Source organism: Xiphophorus couchianus, chromosome 17, assembly GCF_001444195.1.
Source record: "Xiphophorus couchianus chromosome 17, X_couchianus-1.0, whole genome shotgun sequence".
Lineage (NCBI taxonomy): Eukaryota > Metazoa > Chordata > Actinopteri > Cyprinodontiformes > Poeciliidae > Xiphophorus > Xiphophorus couchianus.
In genome coordinates, this window is record NC_040244.1 from 4,302,592 (window position 1) to 4,326,919 (window position 24,328).

Genomic DNA, 24,328 nt, shown 5'->3' on the forward strand with positions numbered 1-24,328 from the left:
TGTCGTTTTTTTGGACATTTTCGACATCATAGTATAGCATGTGGTTTTTTTGACATTTTCGACGTCATAGTATTGCATGTCGTTTTTTTGACATTTTCGACGTCATAGTATTGCATGTCTTTTTTGTGACGTTTTCGACGTCATAGTATAGTATTTCATTTTTTTGTAACGTTTTCGACGTCATAGTATAGTATGTCATTTTTTGGACATTTTCGACGTCATAGTATGGTATGTCATTTTTTTGGACATTTTTGACGTCATAGTATACTATGTCTTTTTTCTGACATTTTCGACGTCATAGTATACTATGTCACTTTTTTGGACATTTTCGACGTCATATATAGCATGTCGCTTTTTTGGACATATTCCACGTCATAGTATAGAATGTCGTTTTTTTGGACATTTTCGACGTCATACTATTGGATGTCGTTTTTTTGGACATTTTCCACGTCATAGTATATAGCATGTCGTTTTTTTGACATTTGCGACATCATAGTATGGCATGTCGTTTTTTTGGACATTTTCGACGTCATAGTATAGCATGTCGTTTTTTTGGACATTTTCCACGTCATAGTATATAGCATGTCGTTTTTTTGACATTTTCGACGTCATAGTATAGCATGTCGTTTTTTTGACATTTTCGACGTCATAGTATAGCATGTCGTTTTTTGGACATTTTCGACGTCATAGTATGGCATGTCATTTTTTTGTGACGTTTTCGACGTCATAGTATAGTATGTCTTTTTTCTGACATTTTCGACGTCATACTATTGGATGTCGTTTTTTTGGACATTTTCGACCTCATAGTATAGCATGTCGTTTTTTTGACATTTTCGACGTCATAGTATAGCATGTCGTTTTTTGGACATTTTCGACGTCATAGTATAGAATGTCGTTTTTTTGGATATTTTCCACATCATAGTATAGCATGTCCTTTTTTTGACATTTTCCACGTCATAGTATGGCATGTCGTTTTTTTGGACATTTTCCACGTCATAGTATAGAATGTCGTTTTTTTGGACATTTTCGACATCATAGTATAGCATGTCGTTTTTTTGGACATTTTCCACGTCATATATACATGTCTTTTTTTTGGACATTTTCTACGTCATAGTATAGAATGTCGTTTTTTTGGACATTTTTGACATCATAGTATAGTATTTCATTTTTTTGTAACGTTTTCGACGTCATACTATTGGATGTCGTTTTTTTGGACATTTTCGACGTCATAGTATAGCATGTCGTTTTTTTGACATTTTCGACGTCATAGTATAGCATGTCGTTTTTTGGACATTTTTGACGTCATAGTATAGAATGTCGTTTTTTTGGATATTTTCCACATCATAGTATAGCATGTCCTTTTTTTGACATTTTCCACGTCATAGTATTGCCTGTCCTTTTTTTGACATTTTCCACGTCATAGTATGGCATGTCTTTTATTTGGACATTTTTGACGTCATAGTATGGCATGTCATTTTTTTGGACATTTTCCATGTCATAGTATTGCATGTCGTTTTTTTGGACATTTTCCACGTCATAGTATAGAATGTCGTTTTTTTTGACGTTTTCGACGTCATAGTATTGCATGTCTTTTTTGTGACGTTTTCGACGTCATAGTATAGTATTTCATTTTTTTGTAACGTTTTCGACGTCATAGTATAGTAGGTCATTTTTTGGACATTTTCGACGTCATAGTATGGTATGTCATTTTTTTGGACATTTTTGACGTCATAGTATACTATGTCTTTTTTCTGACATTTTCGACGTCATAGTATACTATGTCACTTTTTTGGACATTTTCGACGTCATAGTATGGCATGTCGTTTTTTTGACATTTGCGACGTCATAGTATGGCATGTCGTTTTCTTGGACATTTTCCACGTCATATATAGCATGTCGCTTTTTTGGACATATTCCACGTCATAGTATAGAATGTCGTTTTTTTGGACATTTTCGACGTCATAGTATGGCATGTCGTTTTTTTGGACATTTTCCACGTCATATATAGCATGTCGCTTTTTTGGACATATTCCACGTCATAGTATAGAATGTCGTTTTTTTGGACATTTTCGACGTCATAGTATAGAATGTCGTTTTTTTGGATATTTTCCACATCATAGTATAGCATGTCCTTTTTTTGACATTTTCCACGTCATAGTATTGCCTGTCCTTTTTTTGACATTTTCCACGTCATAGTATGGCATGTCTTTTATTTGGACATTTTTGACGTCATAGTATGGCATGTCATTTTTTTGGACATTTTCCACGTCATAGTATAGAATGTCGTTTTTTTGGACATTTTCGACATCATAGTATAGCATGTCGTTTTTTTGACATTTTCGACGTCATAGTATTGCATGTCGTTTTTTTGACGTTTTCGACGTCATAGTATTGCATGTCTTTTTTGTGACGTTTTCGACGTCATAGTATAGTATTTCATTTTTTTGTAACGTTTTCGACGTCATAGTATAGTATGTCATTTTTTGGACATTTTCGACGTCATAGTATGGTATGTCATTTTTTTGGACATTTTTGACGTCATAGTATACTATGTCTTTTTTCTGACATTTTCGACGTCATAGTATACTATGTCACTTTTTTGGACATTTTCGACGTCATAGTATGGCATGTCGTTTTTTTTGACATTTGCGACGTCATAGTATGGCATGTCGTTTTCTTGGACATTTTCCACGTCATATATAGCATGTCGCTTTTTTGGACATTTTCGACGTCATAGTATGGCATGTCGTTTTTTTGGACATTTTCCACGTCATATATAGCATGTCGCTTTTTTGGACATATTCCACGTCATAGTATAGAATGTCGTTTTTTTGGACATTTTCGACGTCATAGTATAGCATGTCGTTTTTTTGGACATTTTCGACGTCATAGTATAGCATGTCGTTTTTTTGGACATTTTCGACGTCATAGTATAGAATGTCGTTTTTTTGGATATTTTCCACATCATAGTATAGCATGTCGTTTTTTTGGACATTTTCCACGTCATAGTATTGCCTGTCCTTTTTTGACATTTTCCACGTCATAGTATTGCCTGTCTTTTTTTGACATTTTCCACGTCATAGTATGGCATGTCGTTTTTTTGGACATTTTCCACGTCATAGTATTGCCTGTCCTTTTTTGACATTTTCCACGTCATAGTATTGCCTGTCCTTTTTTGACATTTTCCACGTCATAGTATTGCCTGTCTTTTTTTGACATTTTCCACGTCATAGTATGGTATGTCATTTTTTTGTGACGTTTTCGACGTCATAGTGTAGTATTTCATTTTTTTGTAACGTTTTCGACGTTATAGTATGTCATTTTTATGGACATTTTCAACGTCATAGTATAGCATGTCGTTTTTTTGGACATTTTCCACGTCATAGTATATAGCATGTCGTTTTTTGACATTTGCGACGTCATAGTATGGCATGTCGTTTTTTTGGACATTTTCAACGTCATAGTATAGAATGTCGTTTTTTTGGACATTTTCCACGTCATATATACATGTCGTTTTTTTGGACATTTTCTACGTCATAGTATAGAATGTCGTTTTTTTGGACATTTTTGACATCATAGTATAGTATTTCATTTTTTTGTAACGTTTTCGACGTCATACTATTGGATGTCGTTTTTTTGGACATTTTCGACGTCATAGTATAACATGTCGTTTTTTTGACATTTTCGACGTCATAGTATAGCATGTCGTTTTTTGGACATTTTCGACGTCATAGTATAGAATGTCGTTTTTTTGGATATTTTCCACATCATAGTATAGCATGTCCTTTTTTTGACATTTTCGACGTCATAGTATGGCATGTCGTTTTTTTGGACATTTTTGACGTCATAGTATATAGCATGTCGTTTTTTGACATTTGCGACGTCATAGTATGGCATGTCGTTTTTTTGGACATTTTCAACGTCATAGTATAGAATGTCGTTTTTTTGGACATTTTCCACGTCATATATACATGTCGTTTTTTTGGACATTTTCTACGTCATATTATAAAATGTCGTTTTTTTGGACATTTTCGACGTCATAGTATAGCATGTCTTTTTTTGGACATTTTCGACGTCATACTATTGCATGTCGTTTTTTGGACATTTTTGACGTCATACTATAGAATGTCGTTTTTTTTGGACATTTTCGACGTCATAGTATAGCATGTCGTTTTTTTGGACATTTTCGACGTCATAGTATTGCATGTCGTTTTTTTGGACATTTTCGACGTCATACTATAGAATGTCGTTTTTTTGACATTTTCGACGTCATAGTATGGCATGTCGTTTTTTTGGACATTTTTGACGTCATTAGTATAGCATGTCGTTTTTTTGACATTTTCGACGTCATAGTATGGCATGTCGTGTTTTTGACACTTTTGACGTCATTAGTATAGCATGTCGTTTTTTTGACATTTTCGACGTCATACTATAGAATGTCGTTTTTTTGACATTTTCGACGTCATAGTATGGCATGTCGTTTTTTTGGACATTTTCGACGTCATAGTATAGCATGTCGTTTTTTTTTACATTTTTGACGTCATAGTACAGAATGTCGTTTTTTTGACATTTTCCACGTCATACTATAAAATGTCGTTTTTTTGGACATTTTCGACGTCATAGTATAGCATGTCGTTTTTTGGACATTTTCCACGTCATAGTATTAGCATGTCGTTTTTTTGACATTTTCGACGTCATACTATAGAATGTCGTTTTTTTGGACATTTTCCACGTCATAGTATAGCATGTCGTTTTTTTGGACATTTTCCACGTCAAAGTATAGCATGTCGTTTTTTTGACATTTTCCACGTCATAGTACAGAATGTCGTTTTTTTGGACATTTTTGACGTCATTAGTATAGCATGTCGTTTTTTTGACATTTTCGACGTCATAGTATAGCATGTCGTTTTTTTGGACATTTTCGACGTCATACTATAGAATGTCGTTTTTTTGGACATTTTGACGTCATACTACAAAATGTTGTTTTTTTGGACATTTTCCACGTCATAGTATAGCATGTCGTTTTTTTTGACATTTTCGACGTCAGTATATATAGCATGTCGTTTTTTTGGACATTTTCCACGTCATAGTATAGCATGTCGTTTTTTTGGACATTTTCGACGTCATACTATAGGGTGTCGTTTTTGTGACATTTTCGACGTCATAGTATAGCATGTTGTTTTTTTGGACATTTTCGACGTCATACTATAATAGCATGTCGTTTTTTTGACATTTTCGACGTCATAGTATAGCATGTCGTTTTTTTGGACATTTTCCACATCATAGTATAGCATGTCGTTTTTTTGACATTTTCGACGTCATAGTATACTATGACGTCATACTATAGAATGTCGTTTTTTTGGACATTTTCGACGTCATACTATAGCATGTCGTTTTTTTGACATTTTCGACGTCATAGTATAGCATGTCGTTTTTTGACATTTTCGACGTCATAGTATACTATGACGTCATACTATAGAATGTCGTTTTTTTGGAACATTTTCGACGTCATACTATAGCATGTCGTTTTTTTGACATTTTCGACATCATAGTATAGCATGTAGTTTTTTTGGACATTTTCCTCGTCATACTATAGCATGTCGTTTTTTTGGACATTTTCCACATCATACTATTGCATGTCGTTTTTTTGGACATTTTTGACGTCATACTATAGAATGTCGTTTTTTTGGACATTTTGACGTCATACTATAAAATGTCGTTTTTTTGGACATTTTCGACGTCATAGTATAGCATGTCGTTTTTTGGACATTCTCGACGTCATACTATTGCATGTCGTTTTTTTGGACATTTTGACGTCATATTCTAAAATGTCGTTTTTTTTTGGACATTTTCGACGTCCTATATAGCATGTCTTTTTTTGGACATTTTCGACGTCATACTATTGCATGTCGTTTTTTGGACATTTTTGACGTCATAGTATAGTATGTCGTTTTTTTGACATTTTCGACGTAATAGTATAGCATGTAGTTTTTTTTGGACATTTCCCCCCCTCCTCGTCATACTATAGCATGCTGTTTTTTTTGGACATTTTCCCACATCATACTATTGCATGTCGTTTTTTTTGGACATTTTTGACGTCATACTATAGAATGTCGTTTTTTTTGGACATTTTGACGTCATATTTAAAAATGTCGTTTTTTTGGACATTTTCGACGTCATCGTATAGCATGTCTTTTTTTGGACATTTTCGACGTCATACTATTGCATGTCGTTTTTTTGGACATTTTTGACGTCATACTATAGAATGTCGTTTTTTTGGACATTTTCGACGTCATAGTATAGCATGTCGTTTTTTTTGGACATTTTCGAGTCATAGTATTGCATGTCGTTTTTTTGGACATTTTTGACGTCATACTATAGAATGTCGTTTTTTTGACATTTTCGACGTCATAGTATGGCATGTCGTTTTTTTGGACATTTTTGACGTCATTAGTATAGCATGTCGTTTTTTTGACATTTTCGACGTCATAGTATACTATGACGTCATACTATAGAATGTCGTTTTTTTGGACATTTTCGACGTCATACTATAGCATGTCGTTTTTTTTGACATTTTCGACGTCATAGTATAGCATGTCGTTTTTTTTGACATTTCGACGTCATAGTATACTATGACGTCATACTATAGAATGTCGTTTTTTTGGACATTTTCGACGTCATACTATAGCATGTCGTTTTTTTGACATTTTCGACATCATAGTATAGCATGTAGTTTTTTTGGACATTTTCCTCGTCATACTATAGCATGTCGTTTTTTTGGACATTTTCCACATCATACTATTGCATGTCGTTTTTTTGGACATTTTTGACGTCATACTATAGAATGTCGTTTTTTTGGACATTTTGACGTCATACTATAAAATGTCGTTTTTTTGGACATTTTCGACGTCATAGTATAGCATGTCGTTTTTTTGGACATTCTCGACGTCATACTATTGCATGTCGTTTTTTTGGACATTTTGACGTCATATTATAAAATGTCGTTTTTTTGGACATTTTCGACGTCATAGTATAGCATGTCTTTTTTTGGACATTTTCGACGTCATACTATTGCATGTCGTTTTTTGGACATTTTTGACGTCATACTATAGAATGTCGTTTTTTTTGGACATTTTCGACGTCATAGTATAGCATGTCGTTTTTTTGGACATTTTCGACGTCATAGTATTGCATGTCGTTTTTTTGGACATTTTCGACGTCATACTATAGAATGTCGTTTTTTTGACATTTTCGACGTCATAGTATGGCATGTCGTTTTTTTGGACATTTTTGACGTCATTAGTATAGCATGTCGTTTTTTTTGACATTTTCGACGTCATAGTATGGCATGTCGTGTTTTTGACACTTTTGACGTCATTAGTATAGCATGTCGTTTTTTTGACATTTTCGACGTCATACTATAGAATGTCGTTTTTTTGACATTTTCGACGTCATAGTATGGCATGTCGTTTTTTTGGACATTTTCGACGTCATAGTATAGCATGTCGTTTTTTTTGACATTTTTGACGTCATAGTACAGAATGTCGTTTTTTTGACATTTTCCACGTCATACTATAAAATGTCGTTTTTTTGGACATTTTCGACGTCATAGTATAGCATGTCGTTTTTTTGACATTTTCCACGTCATAGTATTAGCATGTCGTTTTTTTGACATTTTCGACGTCATACTATAGAATGTCGTTTTTTTGGACATTTTCCACGTCATAGTATAGCATGTCGTTTTTTTGGACATTTTCCACGTCAAAGTATAGCATGTCGTTTTTTTGACATTTTCCACGTCATAGTACAGAATGTCGTTTTTTTGGACATTTTTGACGTCATTAGTATAGCATGTCGTTTTTTTGACATTTTCGACTATAGCATGTCGTTTTTTTGGACATTTTCGACGTCATACTACAAAATGTTGTTTTTTTGGACATTTTCCACGTCATAGTATAGCATGTCGTTTTTTTGACATTTTCGACGTCAGTATATATAGCATGTCGTTTTTTTGGACATTTTCCACGTCATTAGTATAGCATGTCGTTTTTTTGACATTTTCGACGTCATAGTATACTATGACGTCATACTATAGAATGTCGTTTTTTTGGACATTTTCGACGTCATACTATAGCATGTCGTTTTTTTGACATTTTCGACGTCATAGTATAGCATGTCGTTTTTTTGACATTTTCGACGTCATAGTATACTATGACGTCATACTATAGAATGTCGTTTTTTTGGACATTTTCGACGTCATACTATAGCATGTCGTTTTTTTGACATTTTCGACATCATAGTATAGCATGTAGTTTTTTTGGACATTTTCCTCGTCATACTATAGCATGTCGTTTTTTTGGACATTTTCCACATCATACTATTGCATGTCGTTTTTTTGGACATTTTCCTCGTCATACTACAAAATGTTGTTTTTTTGGACATTTTCCACGTCATAGTATAGCATGTCGTTTTTTTGGACATTTTTGACGTCATACTATAGAATGTCGTTTTTTTGGACATTTTGACGTCATACTATAAAATGTCGTTTTTTTGGACATTTTCGACGTCATAGTATAGCATGTCGTTTTTTTGGACATTCTCGACGTCATACTATTGCATGTCGTTTTTTTGGACATTTTGACGTCATATTATAAAATGTCGTTTTTTTGGACATTTTCGACGTCATAGTATAGCATGTCTTTTTTTGGACATTTTCGACGTCATACTATTGCATGTCGTTTTTTGGACATTTTTGACGTCATACTATAGAATGTCGTTTTTTTTGGACATTTTCGACGTCATAGTATAGCATGTCGTTTTTTTGGACATTTTCGACGTCATAGTATTGCATGTCGTTTTTTTGGACATTTTCGACGTCATACTATAGAATGTCGTTTTTTTGACATTTTCGACGTCATAGTATGGCATGTCGTGTTTTTGACACTTTTGACGTCATTAGTATAGCATGTCGTTTTTTTGACATTTTCGACGTCATACTATAGAATGTCGTTTTTTTGACATTTTCGACGTCATAGTATGGCATGTCGTTTTTTTGGACATTTTCGACGTCATAGTATAGCATGTCGTTTTTTTTGACATTTTTGACGTCATAGTACAGAATGTCGTTTTTTTGACATTTTCCACGTCATACTATAAAATGTCGTTTTTTTGGACATTTTCGACGTCATAGTATAGCATGTCGTTTTTTTGACATTTTCCACGTCATAGTATTAGCATGTCGTTTTTTTGACATTTTCGACGTCATACTATAGAATGTCGTTTTTTTGGACATTTTCCACGTCATAGTATAGCATGTCGTTTTTTTGGACATTTTCCACGTCAAAGTATAGCATGTCGTTTTTTTGACATTTTCCACGTCATAGTACAGAATGTCGTTTTTTTGGACATTTTTGACGTCATTAGTATAGCATGTCGTTTTTTTGACATTTTCGACTATAGCATGTCGTTTTTTTGGACATTTTCGACGTCATACTACAAAATGTTGTTTTTTTGGACATTTTCCACGTCATAGTATAGCATGTCGTTTTTTTGACATTTTCGACGTCAGTATATATAGCATGTCGTTTTTTTGGACATTTTCCACGTCATAGTATAGCATGTCGTTTTTTTGGACATTTTCGACGTCATACTATAGGGTGTCGTTTTTGTGACATTTTCGACGTCATAGTATAGCATGTTGTTTTTTTGGACATTTTCGACGTCATACTATAATAGCATGTCGTTTTTTTGACATTTTCGACGTCATAGTATAGCATGTCGTTTTTTTGGACATTTTCCACATCATAGTATAGCATGTCGTTTTTTTGACATTTTCGACGTCATAGTATACTATGACGTCATACTATAGAATGTCGTTTTTTTGGACATTTTCGACGTCATACTATAGCATGTCGTTTTTTTGACATTTTCGACGTCATAGTATAGCATGTCGTTTTTTTGACATTTTCGACGTCATAGTATACTATGACGTCATACTATAGAATGTCGTTTTTTTGGACATTTTCGACGTCATACTATAGCATGTCGTTTTTTTGACATTTTCGACATCATAGTATAGCATGTAGTTTTTTTGGACATTTTCCTCGTCATACTATAGCATGTCGTTTTTTTGGACATTTTCCACATCATACTATTGCATGTCGTTTTTTTGGACATTTTTGACGTCATACTATAGAATGTCGTTTTTTTGGACATTTTGACGTCATACTATAAAATGTCGTTTTTTTGGACATTTTCGACGTCATAGTATAGCATGTCGTTTTTTTGGACATTCTCGACGTCATACTATTGCATGTCGTTTTTTTGGACATTTTGACGTCATATTATAAAATGTCGTTTTTTTGGACATTTTCGACGTCATAGTATAGCATGTCTTTTTTTGGACATTTTCGACGTCATACTATTGCATGTCGTTTTTTGGACATTTTTGACGTCATACTATAGAATGTCGTTTTTTTGGACATTTTCGACGTCATAGTATAGCATGTCGTTTTTTTGGACATTTTCGACGTCATAGTATTGCATGTCGTTTTTTTGGACATTTTCGACGTCATACTATAGAATGTCGTTTTTTTGACATTTTCGACGTCATAGTATGGCATGTCGTTTTTTTGGACATTTTTGACGTCATTAGTATAGCATGTCGTTTTTTTGACATTTTCGACGTCATACTATAGAATGTCGTTTTTTTGACATTTTCGACGTCATAGTATGGCATGTCGTGTTTTTGACACTTTTGACGTCATTAGTATAGCATGTCGTTTTTTTGACATTTTCGACGTCATACTATAGAATGTCGTTTTTTTTGACATTTTCGACGTCATAGTATGGCATGTCGTTTTTTTGGACATTTTCGACGTCATAGTATAGCATGTCGTTTTTTTTGACATTTTTGACGTCATAGTACAGAATGTCGTTTTTTTGACATTTTCCACGTCATACTATAAAATGTCGTTTTTTTGGACATTTTCGACGTCATAGTATAGCATGTCGTTTTTTGGACATTTTCCACGTCATAGTATTAGCATGTCGTTTTTTTGACATTTTCGACGTCATACTATAGAATGTCGTTTTTTTGGACATTTTCCACGTCATAGTATAGCATGTCGTTTTTTTGGACATTTTCCACGTCAAAGTATAGCATGTCGTTTTTTTGACATTTTCCACGTCATAGTACAGAATGTCGTTTTTTTGGACATTTTTGACGTCATTAGTATAGCATGTCGTTTTTTTGACATTTTCGACGTCATAGTATAGCATGTCGTTTTTTTGGACATTTTCGACGTCATACTATAGAATGTCGTTTTTTTGGACATTTTGACGTCATACTACAAAATGTTGTTTTTTTGGACATTTTCCACGTCATAGTATAGCATGTCGTTTTTTTGACATTTTCGACGTCAGTATATATAGCATGTCGTTTTTTTGGACATTTTCCACGTCATAGTATAGCATGTCGTTTTTTTGGACATTTTCGACGTCATACTATAGGGTGTTGTTTTTTTGGACATTTTCGACGTCATACTATAATAGCATGTCGTTTTTTTGACATTTTCGACGTCATAGTATAGCATGTCGTTTTTTTGGACATTTTCCACATCATAGTATAGCATGTCGTTTTTTTGACATTTTCGACGTCATAGTATAGCATGTCGTTTTTTTGACATTTTCGACGTCATAGTATATAGCATGTCGTTCTTTGGACATTTTCGACGTCATAGTATTGCATGTCGTTTTTTTGACATTTTCGACGTCATACTATAGAATGTCGTTTTTTTGGACATTTTGACGTCATACTATAAAATGTCGTTTTTTTGGACATTTTGACGTCATACTATAAAATGTCGTTTTTTTGGACATTTTGACGTCATACTATAAAATGTCGTTTTTTTGGACATTTTGACGTCATACTATAAAATGTCGTTTTTTTGGACATTTTCGACGTCATAGTATAGCATGTCGTTTTTTTGACATTTTCCACGTCATACTATAGCATGTCGTTTTCTTGGACATTTTCCACGTCATAGTATACCATGTCGTTTTTTTTGACATTTTCGACGTCATAGTATAGCGTGTCGTTCTTTGGACATTTTCGACGTCATAGTATAGCATGTCGTTTTTTTGACATTTTCGACGTCATAGTGTAGCATGTCGTTTTTTGGACATTTTCCACGCCATAGTATAGCATGTTGTTTTTTTGGACATTTTCGACGTCATACTATAGCATGTCGTTTTTTTGACATTTTCGACGTCATAGTATAGCATGTCGTTTTTTTGGACATTTTCCACGTCATACTAAAGCATGTCGTTTTTTTGACATTTTCGACGTCATAGTATAGCATGTCGTTTTTTTGGACATTTTCCACATCATAGTATAGCATGTCGTTTTTTTGGATATTTTCCACATCATAGTATAGCATGTCCTTTTTTTGACATTTTCCACGTCATAGTATGGCATGTCGTTTATTTGGACATTTTCCACGTCATATATAGCATGTCGCTTTTTTGGACATATTCCACGTCATAGTATAGCATGTCGTTTTTTTGGACATTTTCGACGTCATAGTATAGCATGTCGTTTTTTTGACATTTTCGACGTCATAGTATAGCATGTCGTTTTTTTGGACATTTTCGACGTCATAGTATAGTATGTCGTTTTTTTGACATTTTCGACGTCATAGTATACTATGACGTCATACTATAGAATGTCGTTTTTTTGGACATTTTCGACGTCATACTATAGCATGTCGTTTTTTTGACATTTTCGACGTCATAGTATAGCATGTAGTTTTTTTGGACATTTTCCTCGTCATACTATAGCATGTGGTTTTTTAGGACATTTTCCACGTCATAGTATAGCATGTCGTTTTTTTGGACATTTTTGACGTCATACTATAGAATGTCGTTTTTTTGGACATTTTGACGTCATACTATAAAATGTCGTTTTTTTGGACATTTTCGACGTCATAGTATAGCATGTCGTTTTTTTGGACATTCTCGACGTCATACTATTGCATGTCGTTTTTTTGGACATTTTGACGTCATATTATAAAATGTCGTTTTTTTGGACATTTTCGACGTCATAGTATAGCATGTCTTTTTTTGGACATTTTCGACGTCATACTATTGCATGTCGTTTTTTGGACATTTTTGACGTCATACTATAGAATGTCGTTTTTTTGGACATTTTCGACGTCATAGTATAGCATGTCGTTTTTTTGGACATTTTCGACGTCATAGTATTGCATGTCGTTTTTTTGGACATTTTCGACGTCATACTATAGAATGTCGTTTTTTTGACATTTTCGACGTCATAGTATGGCATGTCGTTTTTTTGGACATTTTTGACGTCATTAGTATAGCATGTCGTTTTTTTGACATTTTCGACGTCATAGTATACTATGACGTCATACTATAGAATGTCGTTTTTTTGGACATTTTCGACGTCATACTATAGCATGTCGTTTTTTTGACATTTTCGACGTCATAGTATAGCATGTCGTTTTTTTGACATTTTCGACGTCATAGTATACTATGACGTCATACTATAGAATGTCGTTTTTTTGGACATTTTCGACGTCATACTATAGCATGTCGTTTTTTTGACATTTTCGACGTCATAGTATAGCATATAGTTTTTTTGGACATTTTCCTCGTCATACTATAGCATGTCGTTTTTTTGGACATTTTCCACATCATACTATTGCATGTCGTTTTTTTGGACATTTTTGACGTCATACTATAGAATGTCGTTTTTTTGGACATTTTGACGTCATACTATAAAATGTCGTTTTTTTGGACATTTTCGACGTCATAGTATAGCATGTCGTTTTTTTGGACATTCTCGACGTCATACTATTGCATGTCGTTTTTTTGGACATTTTGACGTCATATTATAAAATGTCGGTTTTTTGGACATTTTCGACGTCATAGTATAGCATGTCTTTTTTTGGACATTTTCGACGTCATACTATTGCATGTCGTTTTTTGGACATTTTTGACGTCATACTATAGAATGTCGTTTTTTTGGACATTTTCGACGTCATAGTATTGCATGTCGTTTTTTTGGACATTTTCGACGTCATACTATAGAATGTCGTTTTTTTGACATTTTCGACGTCATAGTATGGCATGTCGTTTTTTTGGACATTTTTGACGTCATTAGTATAGCATGTCGTTTTTTTGACATTTTCGATGTCATAGTATGGCATGTCGTTTTTTTGACATTTTCGACGTCATAGTATGGCATGTCGTGTTTTTGACATTTTTGACGTCATACTATAGAATGTCGTTTTTTTGACATTTTCGACGTCATAGTATGGCATGTCGTTTTTTTGGACATATTCGACGTCATAGTATAGCATGTCGTTTTTTTTGACATTTTTGACGTCATAGTACAGAATGTCGTTTTTTTGACATTTTCCACGTCATACTATAAAATGTCGTTTTTTTGGACATTTTCGACGTCATAGTATAGCATGTCGTTTTTTGGACATTTTCCACGTCATAGTATTAGCATGTCGTTTTTTTGACATTTTCGACGTCATACTATAGAACAGGGGTGGGCAATCCTGGTCCTCGAGGGCCGGTGTCCTGCAACTCTTGCAAGTCTCCCTGGTCCAACACACTTGAATCCAGCAGCTGAATCACCTCCCAAGTGCAGTCAGGTTCTCCAGAGTCCTGCTAATGACCTCATTATTTGACTCAGGTGTGTTGAAGTGGAGATGCATCTAAAAGTTGCAGGAGTCCGGCCCTCGAGGCCTGGAGTTGCCCACCCCTGCTATAGAATGTCGTTTTTTTGGACATTTTCCACGTCATAGTATAGCATGTCGTTTTTTTGGACATTTTCCACGTCATAGTATAGCATGTCGTTTTTTTGGACATTTTCGACGTCATACTATAGAATGTCGTTTTTTTGGACATTTTGACGTCATACTACAAAATGTTGTTTTTTTGGACATTTTCCACGTCATAGTATAGCATGTCGTTTTTTTGACATTTTCGACGTCAGTATATATAGCATGTCGTTTTTTTGGACATTTTCCACGTCATAGTATAGCATGTCGTTTTTTTGGACATTTTCGACGTCATACTATAGGGTGTCGTTTTTGTGACATTTTCGACGTCATAGTATAGCATGTTGTTTTTTTGGACATTTTCGACGTCATACTATAATAGCATGTCGTTTTTTTGACATTTTCGACGTCATAGTATAGCATGTCGTTTTTTTGGACATTTTCCACATCATAGTATAGCATGTCGTTTTTTTGACATTTTCGACGTCATAGTATAGCATGTCGTTTTTTTGACATTTTCGACGTCATAGTATATAGCATGTCGTTCTTTGGACATTTTCGACGTCATAGTATTGCATGTCGTTTTTTTGACATTTTCGACGTCATACTATAGAATGTCGTTTTTTTGGACATTTTGACGTCATACTATAAAATGTCGTTTTTTTGGACATTTTGACGTCATACTATAAAATGTCGTTTTTTTGGACATTTTCGACGTCATAGTATAGCATGTCGTTTTTTTGACATTTTCCACGTCATACTATAGCATGTCGTTTTCTTGGACATTTTCCACGTCATAGTATACCATGTCGTTTTTTTGACATTTTCGACGTCATAGTATAGCATGTCGTTCTTTGGACATTTTCGACGTCATAGTATAGCATGTCGTTTTTTTGACATTTTCGACGTCATAGTGTAGCATGTCGTTTTTTGGACATTTTCCACGTCATAGTATAGCATGTTGTTTTTTTGGACATTTTCGACGTCATACTATAGCATGTCGTTTTTTTGACATTTTCGACGTCATAGTATAGCATGTCGTTTTTTTGGACATTTTCCACGTCATACTATAGCATGTCGTTTTTTGGACATTTTCCACATCATAGTATAGCATGTCGTTTTTTTGGACATTTTCCACATCATAGTATAGCATGTCGTTTTTTTTGGACATTTTCCACATCATAGTATAGCATGTCGTTTTTTTGACATTTTCGACGTCATAGTATAGCATGTCGTTTTTTTGACATTTTCGACGTCATAGTATATAGCATGTCGTTCTTTGGACATTTTCCACGTCATAGTACAGAATGTCGTTTTTTTGGACATTTTCGACGTCATAGTATAGCATGTCGTTTTTTTGACATTTTCCACGTCATACTATTGCATGTCGTTTTTTTGGACATTTTGCAGTCATACTATAAAATGTCGTTTTTTTGGACATTTTCGACGTCATAGTATAGCATGTCGTTTTTTTGGACATTTTTGACGTCATAGTATAGCATGTCGTTTTTTGGACATTTTCGACGTCATAGTATAGCATGTCGTTTTTTTGGACATTTTCGACGTCATACTATAGAATGTCGTTTTTTTGGACATTTTTGACGTCATAGTACAGTATGTCATTTTTTGGATATTTTCGACGTCATAGTATACTATGTCTTTTTTGGTGACATTTTCGACGTCATACTATTTTTTTGGACATTTTCGACGTCATAGTATACTATGTCTTTTTTTTTAAAACATTTTCGACGTCATAGTATACTATGTCATTTTTTGGACATTTTCGACGTCATAGTATGGTATATCATCTTTTTGGACATTTTCGACATCATAGTATACTATGTCTTTTTTGGTGACATTTTTGACGTCATATTATACTATGTCTTTTTTGGTGACATTTTCGGCATAATAGTATAGTATGTCACTTTTTGGACATTTTTGAGATCATAGTATACTATGTCATTTTTCTGACATTTGCGACGTCATAGTATACTATGTCATTTTTTGGACATTTCTGATGTCATAATATAGTATGTCAATCTTTTGGACATTTTCAAATACCACTCCATACCATCAAGCAAGGTGATTGGGTCGTGGTGAAAGACTTCTGGAGGACGCATTGGAATTCCAAACGCTGGCTGGGAAAATGTCCAGAGCTGCTCATCACACCTAAGGCTGTTAAGGTCGCAGAGAGGGCGAAGTGGATAATTTTTTGTTGTTTTTTGTCTTTTATTGTTTCTTTCCCTGCTACGGTAGAAACGTTTCCGCTACATGAATTGTGGGATATTAATTGTCAGTGATATTGAACATAATGCGCAATGCTTGTTTTGTTTTTTGTCTTTACTATGCTATACTGTGTTTTTTGCTCTCTTTGAACGTCATACTATACTATGTGTTATTTTTTTGCCCCACTTTAATTACAAACCTTAGTAAACCAAATTCACATGCAGGATTACTCAGAATCTTTGTTCTCAGGCCACTTTTATTCAAATTTATGATATCCCTTGCTTACATCATAAAGTACGGAAACATTTCCTGAAATATCTACAACATATCTACAACTGACCTACAACTTTATAGTACCACTTGACCAATAAGGTCAAAGGACAGAAGTCCTTTTGTTCCCCAAAAAATATAGTTATAGATGCGAAACTGATTATTTGTTTGTTCTGTGGTTAAGGATCACAAAGCAAGTAAAAGATCTCCAGAGTCATCATGGACTCAAATGTTCTTTCAAAGAATCCCACCAAAGTATGTCACAAAACTTCAGTTTACTATCATCAAAAAAATGCCAGAATAAACAGTTTCTTAAAAAAGAGACACCGCCATCGATTGTAATGGTCTATGTATATATACAGGTTAAAAAACAATAGCTGCAGCTCATCCAAGAGTCGTTGTTTCAAAAATAAAATAAAAGGAAAGACTGTTCAGGGATATGGACACAAAAAGCACAGCATAAAAGAACAAGAGGAGGGAATACGGAAAGGTAAGACAAGAAAAAATAAAAAAAAGGAAGGCAGGAGACAGAGAAAAGGGCAGGAGACTCCAAGAAAGAAATAGGAAAAGATAAGATACACAGCACAAAAGAGGAAAAGAATGAAAACCGAGGAAAAACACTCAGAAAGGACAGCAGGAAGGAAAAGATGAAAGCACACAAAGAAGAGACATAGGAAAGGACACTTTTTGTAGTCAGACTTAATTTGTAGTATTAAGTCTGACCACAAATATTTTACATGCCTAATTTTCTTTTTCCATTTCTTTTGGGAGCTGGAAAATACTTCAATTAAATTCCAGCATTTTCCAAGCTGCTTTGGAACCTTCTTATGGGCATACAAGAGTCAACCTGTGACATTGTCCGTCATCTTCTATCTCAAAGGCTGCTCTGGTATCAACGCTGTCGCCGTCACAGGGTTATCTTGCTCCCTGGTGGAGCTGGTTACTGCCAAGACACCACCACCACCTACAACCATCCATCCTGTTATTAGACTGCACTCTAAACACAACGTGTCATTGGGATGTTCTGATGTCGTTCAACAATGAAATGCAAGGAAAGCAAACAATCAGAACGCTGGCGGGAAGAAGATCCCCACACTCACCTGTGTAACAGTGAAAAAAAACGCACCCTTTCCCTGTGCCACTAAATAAAACACCTGCTGCACCCCTACTCACCCCCTCCCCCTCCACCCACTCCAAAGCTTCACCGGTGAAGCTAATATGAGAGGCATGAGCCATGTTGCCAGGGAGAGGTATTTACTGGCAAGGCAAGAGGCAAACGCAGTCAATTACACCGCCTGTCTGCCTAATCATTTCTCACCAAGAAAGATGGCCAGCCAACATAGACTGGTTATTTCACAAAAACAATCCATTTTTAAAGACGATGCTCTGTCAACAGCCAGAAGCTCCCTTTCTCTGCACCTCAGAGTGGGATAACAGCAGGGAAACAAAGCGACTCGCAGAGGCTGTGAGCCGACATGACTGCATGTGTGAAGGTGTGTGGAGGGCTGTACAGTATGTGTCATGATGACAGCTGCTGCAGCTCCCTGGCTTCCTTTTAGTCTCCAATCACTTGTTTGTTTATTAGTTTCTCTCATATGCTGGTTATTATGTTCTCTGTTACAGTCACTTTTACACAGCTCCTACCCAGTTAATTGAATATCTGATTCTGCCAACGCATCTGCACGGTAGCCATCACCAGAGAACATGTTTACTACATTTAAACATATTCTCTTTTTTACTTGGGTTTTTTCTCTTACCTTGACATTTCCTCGTCAAAGTGAAGTCTGTCTCACAAAGGGCTGTCTACTTGCTGTGTCGGCTTGACTTCATCGGTTTCAATAAGTTTAGCCTATTATCATGAGCTCCAGTTAAGGTGAGAGGTTTAAATTTGACACCTGGTGTCTGTGCTTGAAACTCAAAGTAAGAAAGGAAGTAACTCTTGAGAAGCCCTGTTGTGATGACTGAGTCTCCCTCAACAAGCTTTTTAAACAACTTGACGTAAAATAATACTAACCGTGACAGAGTGACAAGACATAAATAATTTGTAAGCACAGTAGGAAAATATTGTACTTTCTTTGTAAAGTGCATTGAGATGACATGTTGTGAATTGGCGCTATATAAATACATGGAATCGACATACATTGTGGTTGGCTGAAGTTGCAAACCATGTCAAAGCTTTTTATATTATTCTACACTGAACAATTTGAGATCCATCAAACTTTTTCTTCTTTTTTGCCGTTTGCTGTTTCAAACCACTAAATCAATCAAGCTATTTTTTCCTTTCCACATTAGGTTAAAAATAATTTTACTACCTTTTTTTAACAAACAAAAAGCAAAATGAATTTACACAGTAAGGCCAAAAATATTTGTATCCCAGGCAATCTTAATTTTACCTACAAGTTTGTTTTATAGAATCTGTGAAAGAAGCTTAATATTAGGGTGATGGCAACAAGGTTTTCCAACCTCCAGGATTAAGAACCCACTGCCATCAGAAAACTAGTAGAAACATTCGTTATGGGAAATATTTAATTAATAACTTTTTGTCATGGATTAATGAGATGGGCATAAAAATGGGCAGTTTTTAATAAAATGTAATTAAAATGTTTTTTTCTTACAAAATGGATTTTTCTGCTAAATTACTTTACGTTTTGAGAGATGTATTCTCATTGCCTATCAGAAGAAAACATCTCGGTTTTTGGATTGTTTCAAGATCATCTAAGAATTGCAAATAATCTCATTTATCTAGCTTGTAGCAAACAGGTTTGATGTGGTTGGCTCATCAGCACAAATCATGTCAGAGCTTATATTTTTCCTCATGCCTTTCATGCTCCTGCTTATGACTTATAAAGAACTCAGTTGTGTTCTCCCTGTAAACTTTTAAAAAAAGGCTTTGACTGGATAGGGGGAAAAAAAAACAATGTGAAATTGTTCTGATTGAAGCAATTTCCAGAGCGGAGTCACCCTTTCTTTTACTGCCTTAGTATGTCTGGCTCCATCTTTCTAATAATGTTAGTCAAATGAAAAAGAAAACAGAGAAGGGTGAGGTGCTTTAAGAGCAGATTGTGATTTACATTCAGCTCTAGGATCAAAGTCACATTTCCTTCCAAACCAAATTAACTATTGGGTTCTTTCCCGTCGTAGAGGCTATTGTCCCAGGGCACATTTAAAGTGTCTCATTTTTTATCACCAGTTCTGTTTGGCCATATAATTTTTGTAACATTCACAAGCTTTGTAGCTTTTTTTCTTCTTTAGACTTTTTGATATGCTGCAGCTGTGGAAAGGTAATGAAAGAAGCAAATAAACAGAAATATCTATTTTCCCTCTCTCACCTGAGGGGATAGAGAATACATTTGAATAATATTTTCCATTGAGATGATTCATCCCAAGTAATCATGAATATTTAAATAAAGTGAGGCTTTTCTGAGTCGTCATAACACTGCATAAAGGTTATAGTGACCGGTTACACTTTCACTTGCTCAACTGTTTCAACACATCAAATGATGCCACACTATTCTCAGATCCCAATAAGAATATGTGTAGATAAATATCAACAAGAATACAATTAAAGGGGATTTGTTTTTCCTTCAGCAGGTTTCTCTTACCTTTGTAGCCAGAAGTCGTGTCAGGTAGATCTCGGAGACCATCTTGCTGCCACGGTCGCCTTCTTTCTGGTCTCCGTGCTCGTGGTTCTTAACCAGATGCCAGACCTTCACCCCACTCTCCAGGTCAGGAGTGATCATAGGAGTCCGGGAGCGCATGCTGTCTGGGCTTCCAGTGTACTTAATCATGTTCTCTGTGAAGAAAAATGTTTACTTCAAGCTGGTGGGAATCACAAGGTCAAAGACCATTGCTGTTTTCTTTCTATTTATTCAGATTTCTATGAATATACAGTAGGATTAAGTCTATATAGTCATCCAGATTGTTAAAATTCTAACTAAAGACTTCAATGATTTTTTTATTTTTTATTTTTGGGTGGGGGGAGTACATAAGGGAGTTATTTGATAAATACACATCATGTGTAAATATAATAAAGAACATAAGTGTGGAGTGATGGGGAAAAATAAGAATTTATCTGAATAAAATTTTTTGGACTACTTTGTGCTGTTCTATATCATAACCCTTGTAATGCAACAAATCAAAAACATTTGGGGATTTGAACACTTTTATTAGAGTTGGTAAAAGAAATGCATGGAATAAATGTTGAAAAAATAGGCTTTGATTTTATAGGTCTGTGAGCTGTTCTTTGAAACTTTCAGAAAGTCTGCATGGTTAATTTTTCACAGCATCTCCTTCAGTTGACAAGACGTTATATCGGCAGCTGACAGAAAATCGAACAGGTGTCAGACGAGATGAAATATGTATGGCCCACCCAGCGGTCGGAGTGGCGATGACATTTCCAAACACATGGCTCAATGAATGTTTACACAGTGTGAAAAAAAATTGATCAGTGGGTGCGGTCTGTGGGGAGAAGTGTTAAAAAAAACAGGTGATTTTCACAGTGCCAGAAATCAATCTGTCCAGAGAAGAAAGAGCAAGCAGAGTATGAAGGAGAGAGTAAAAAAAAAGAAGATGGATATAGGAGGAGTATGTTTGGTATCGATTACTGAACTGAATGAATGATCAATTGAAAATGTCTCTTAAGGGACACTTCAGTGAGCGTCAGCTAATTGCTGTTTTTTTTTTGTGGGGACAACTAACTTCACTCTGCTGCATCAATCTATTAGTGCCTTAGGGCAACACAGCTCAAAACTGTGACCTTTAGGATTTAACACAAGTGTGGTTTCTAGATAATGTTGTGCCAAAGCAGAATAAGCCATTATGTAAAGAGCAGAAAAGAAGTCATAGTGTTTGTATAGATGTTGAAACTTGTACCAAACGGTTCCTCCTCTGCACTCTCTGCCTCGTCTCCATGTTTGTTATTTGCCAATTGTACTCAGGAGGAGTTCAAAGTCACTCCTCAAGTACCACACCAGTCATGCATTACATTTATATTTCGAGTCAGTCCCATTAAAATAGTAGAAGGAAATATTACCAGCTTCCTTCCTCTCTCATGTGTTGGACCACTCATGTCCTATCTGGTGTCATTAGGTAGTAGGGAGGTGAGGTTAGACCGTATGGAAATGAGGCAATGCTAATATTGTGGCGTTGCATTTGAAGTGCCTGAAGTGTTTGTGACCAGTAAAGCTAGCCCTTTGATCAGCATCTAACTTGATGGTTCGGCAGGCTCAAGGAGACGTGGAGCAGACGGGCAGGCGGAGGATACATTGGCACATGGAAGGATGAGAGGACACTCTTCCATGTCTCAAGAGGCCTGAACAAGTGAAAGAAAAGGTCTATTTGGTCTCTTCATATTTTAGAAATCCTTTCAACTACTCTAATATGTGGCTCGTCTTTCTTGCTCTGACAAGCACACATTTACCCCTGGAGGATACGTGTATATATGATGCACTGAATAAGTATTCCTTTTTCTTAAACCTTTGCACATTTTGTGAAGCTGCAGAAACACAAACAGTTTATTTAGTTGAGACTTTTTATAATGAATCACCACAAACTTGCATAATTGTGATGAAGACAGAAAATGATGCATGGCTTTCCATATTTCTTATAAATAAAACATAACATTTCCGACTATTGCTACAAATTTTTCTTTGGATTTAGTTCTGGACATTGAACTGGACATAAAGATGTATTGAGTCAAACCGTTACATTAGATCTGTGATGCATCTTTAGAAGGTCGATTATTTGCCGCTTTCGTCTGTTTTGCAGCTGCTAACTGGTTGTCTTCACAAACTGCTCTACATTTGTCCAGGGTCTTCATCTCTCCATATATTTCTCCCAAATTATTTTAAAGCTGTGTATCTCCCCCCATTTCACAATGATGCAGTGCATTATGATACAAATATTATGGGGTTATGTTATTATGCATTTAAAAATAAAATGTAAAGGTATGCAGCAATGAATTCTCACCATATTTACTTGCAGACGTTCTGGACACTGTGGAGTTATTTACTGAGTTGTAAGCTGTGACCTGCTTGGGAACCAGGGCCATCACAGCATTATCAGGTACCTGGAAAACAGACGTACACATCATGAGATGACTCCTCAAACACAAAACTGTTTGTTTTGAGGTTTTCATTTTAGCAGACTTCTAACACAAGCAGCTAGAAGTATACATCATTGTGTTGGTGTAATTTTCTGTATTCCCTTTCATCCCTTCTGGTTTTGTGTGAGTAAACACAGAATGTGTTATTATCCTTATGCGCGCTGCTCAGCCCACACATCCCTACGATGAATGACAGGGGGGAGTGAGGGTTTAACAGAGCATTGCGGAGGCCTGTGTGAGAGGGGACGTCCCACAGTCTCCATTCAATAATACATTTTCTCCAAGGTGGTGTGTTCGTGGAAATGTAAAGAAACAAGGAGTGTCAATGAATAAAAAAGTCAATCATGTGCCTCTCCAACAACCAGTCAGCCAAACTGGATTCAATTAATACAGCTGGGATGGGGACTTTTTCAGCCGCACACACACAAAGAATGCCTCTTTTATGCATAACCAGGCTATGCTTTGGGGTTAATTGAAGTGATCTTTATCAGTGTGTGGGTGGATTGGACAAGCAGGAGTTAGTCTGCATATATATGTGCATGTGCGAGCTAAGGCTTTATTAAGATTGTGTCATTATTTCACCTCATCTCTCAATCTGCTCCTTATGCATAATATGTTTATATCATTTGTAAGCAGGAGGCCCACAGGGCAGATTTTGATTTCCCTTTGTGAGGAGCCCAACAACCCTCCAAGAAACTCAAGGACTCACCCTCATCACTGCTCTTATATATTGAATCGATATACAATGAGCAGGGGGACATAATGAAATGTGAAAGAGAGGAGTGGCATTTGAGGAAATAACATTTGGGGAATAAAGACAGAAAACAGAGCACCATTTCCCGAAAGAAAGAAGACAGTAATGTGTTGTAATGGACAGATTTGTTCTGCCGGTGGTTACATGTGGTCTCACAAA

General features: G+C 35.5%; 1 protein-coding gene across 1 annotated transcript in view; it reads right to left on the bottom strand.

The window, feature by feature from the left end:
* Nucleotides 1-24,328, bottom strand: part of plxna4 (plexin A4) — a 326,516-nt gene that overhangs the window by 97,070 nt on the left and 205,118 nt on the right. The window contains exons 27-28 of the mRNA XM_028043958.1: nt 23,280-23,379; nt 20,915-21,105 (exon numbers count right to left, since the gene is read on the bottom strand). Of these exons, the coding sequence (XP_027899759.1) occupies nt 20,915-21,105; nt 23,280-23,379 (291 nt within the window). The remainder of the gene's footprint in view (nt 1-20,914; nt 21,106-23,279; nt 23,380-24,328) is intronic.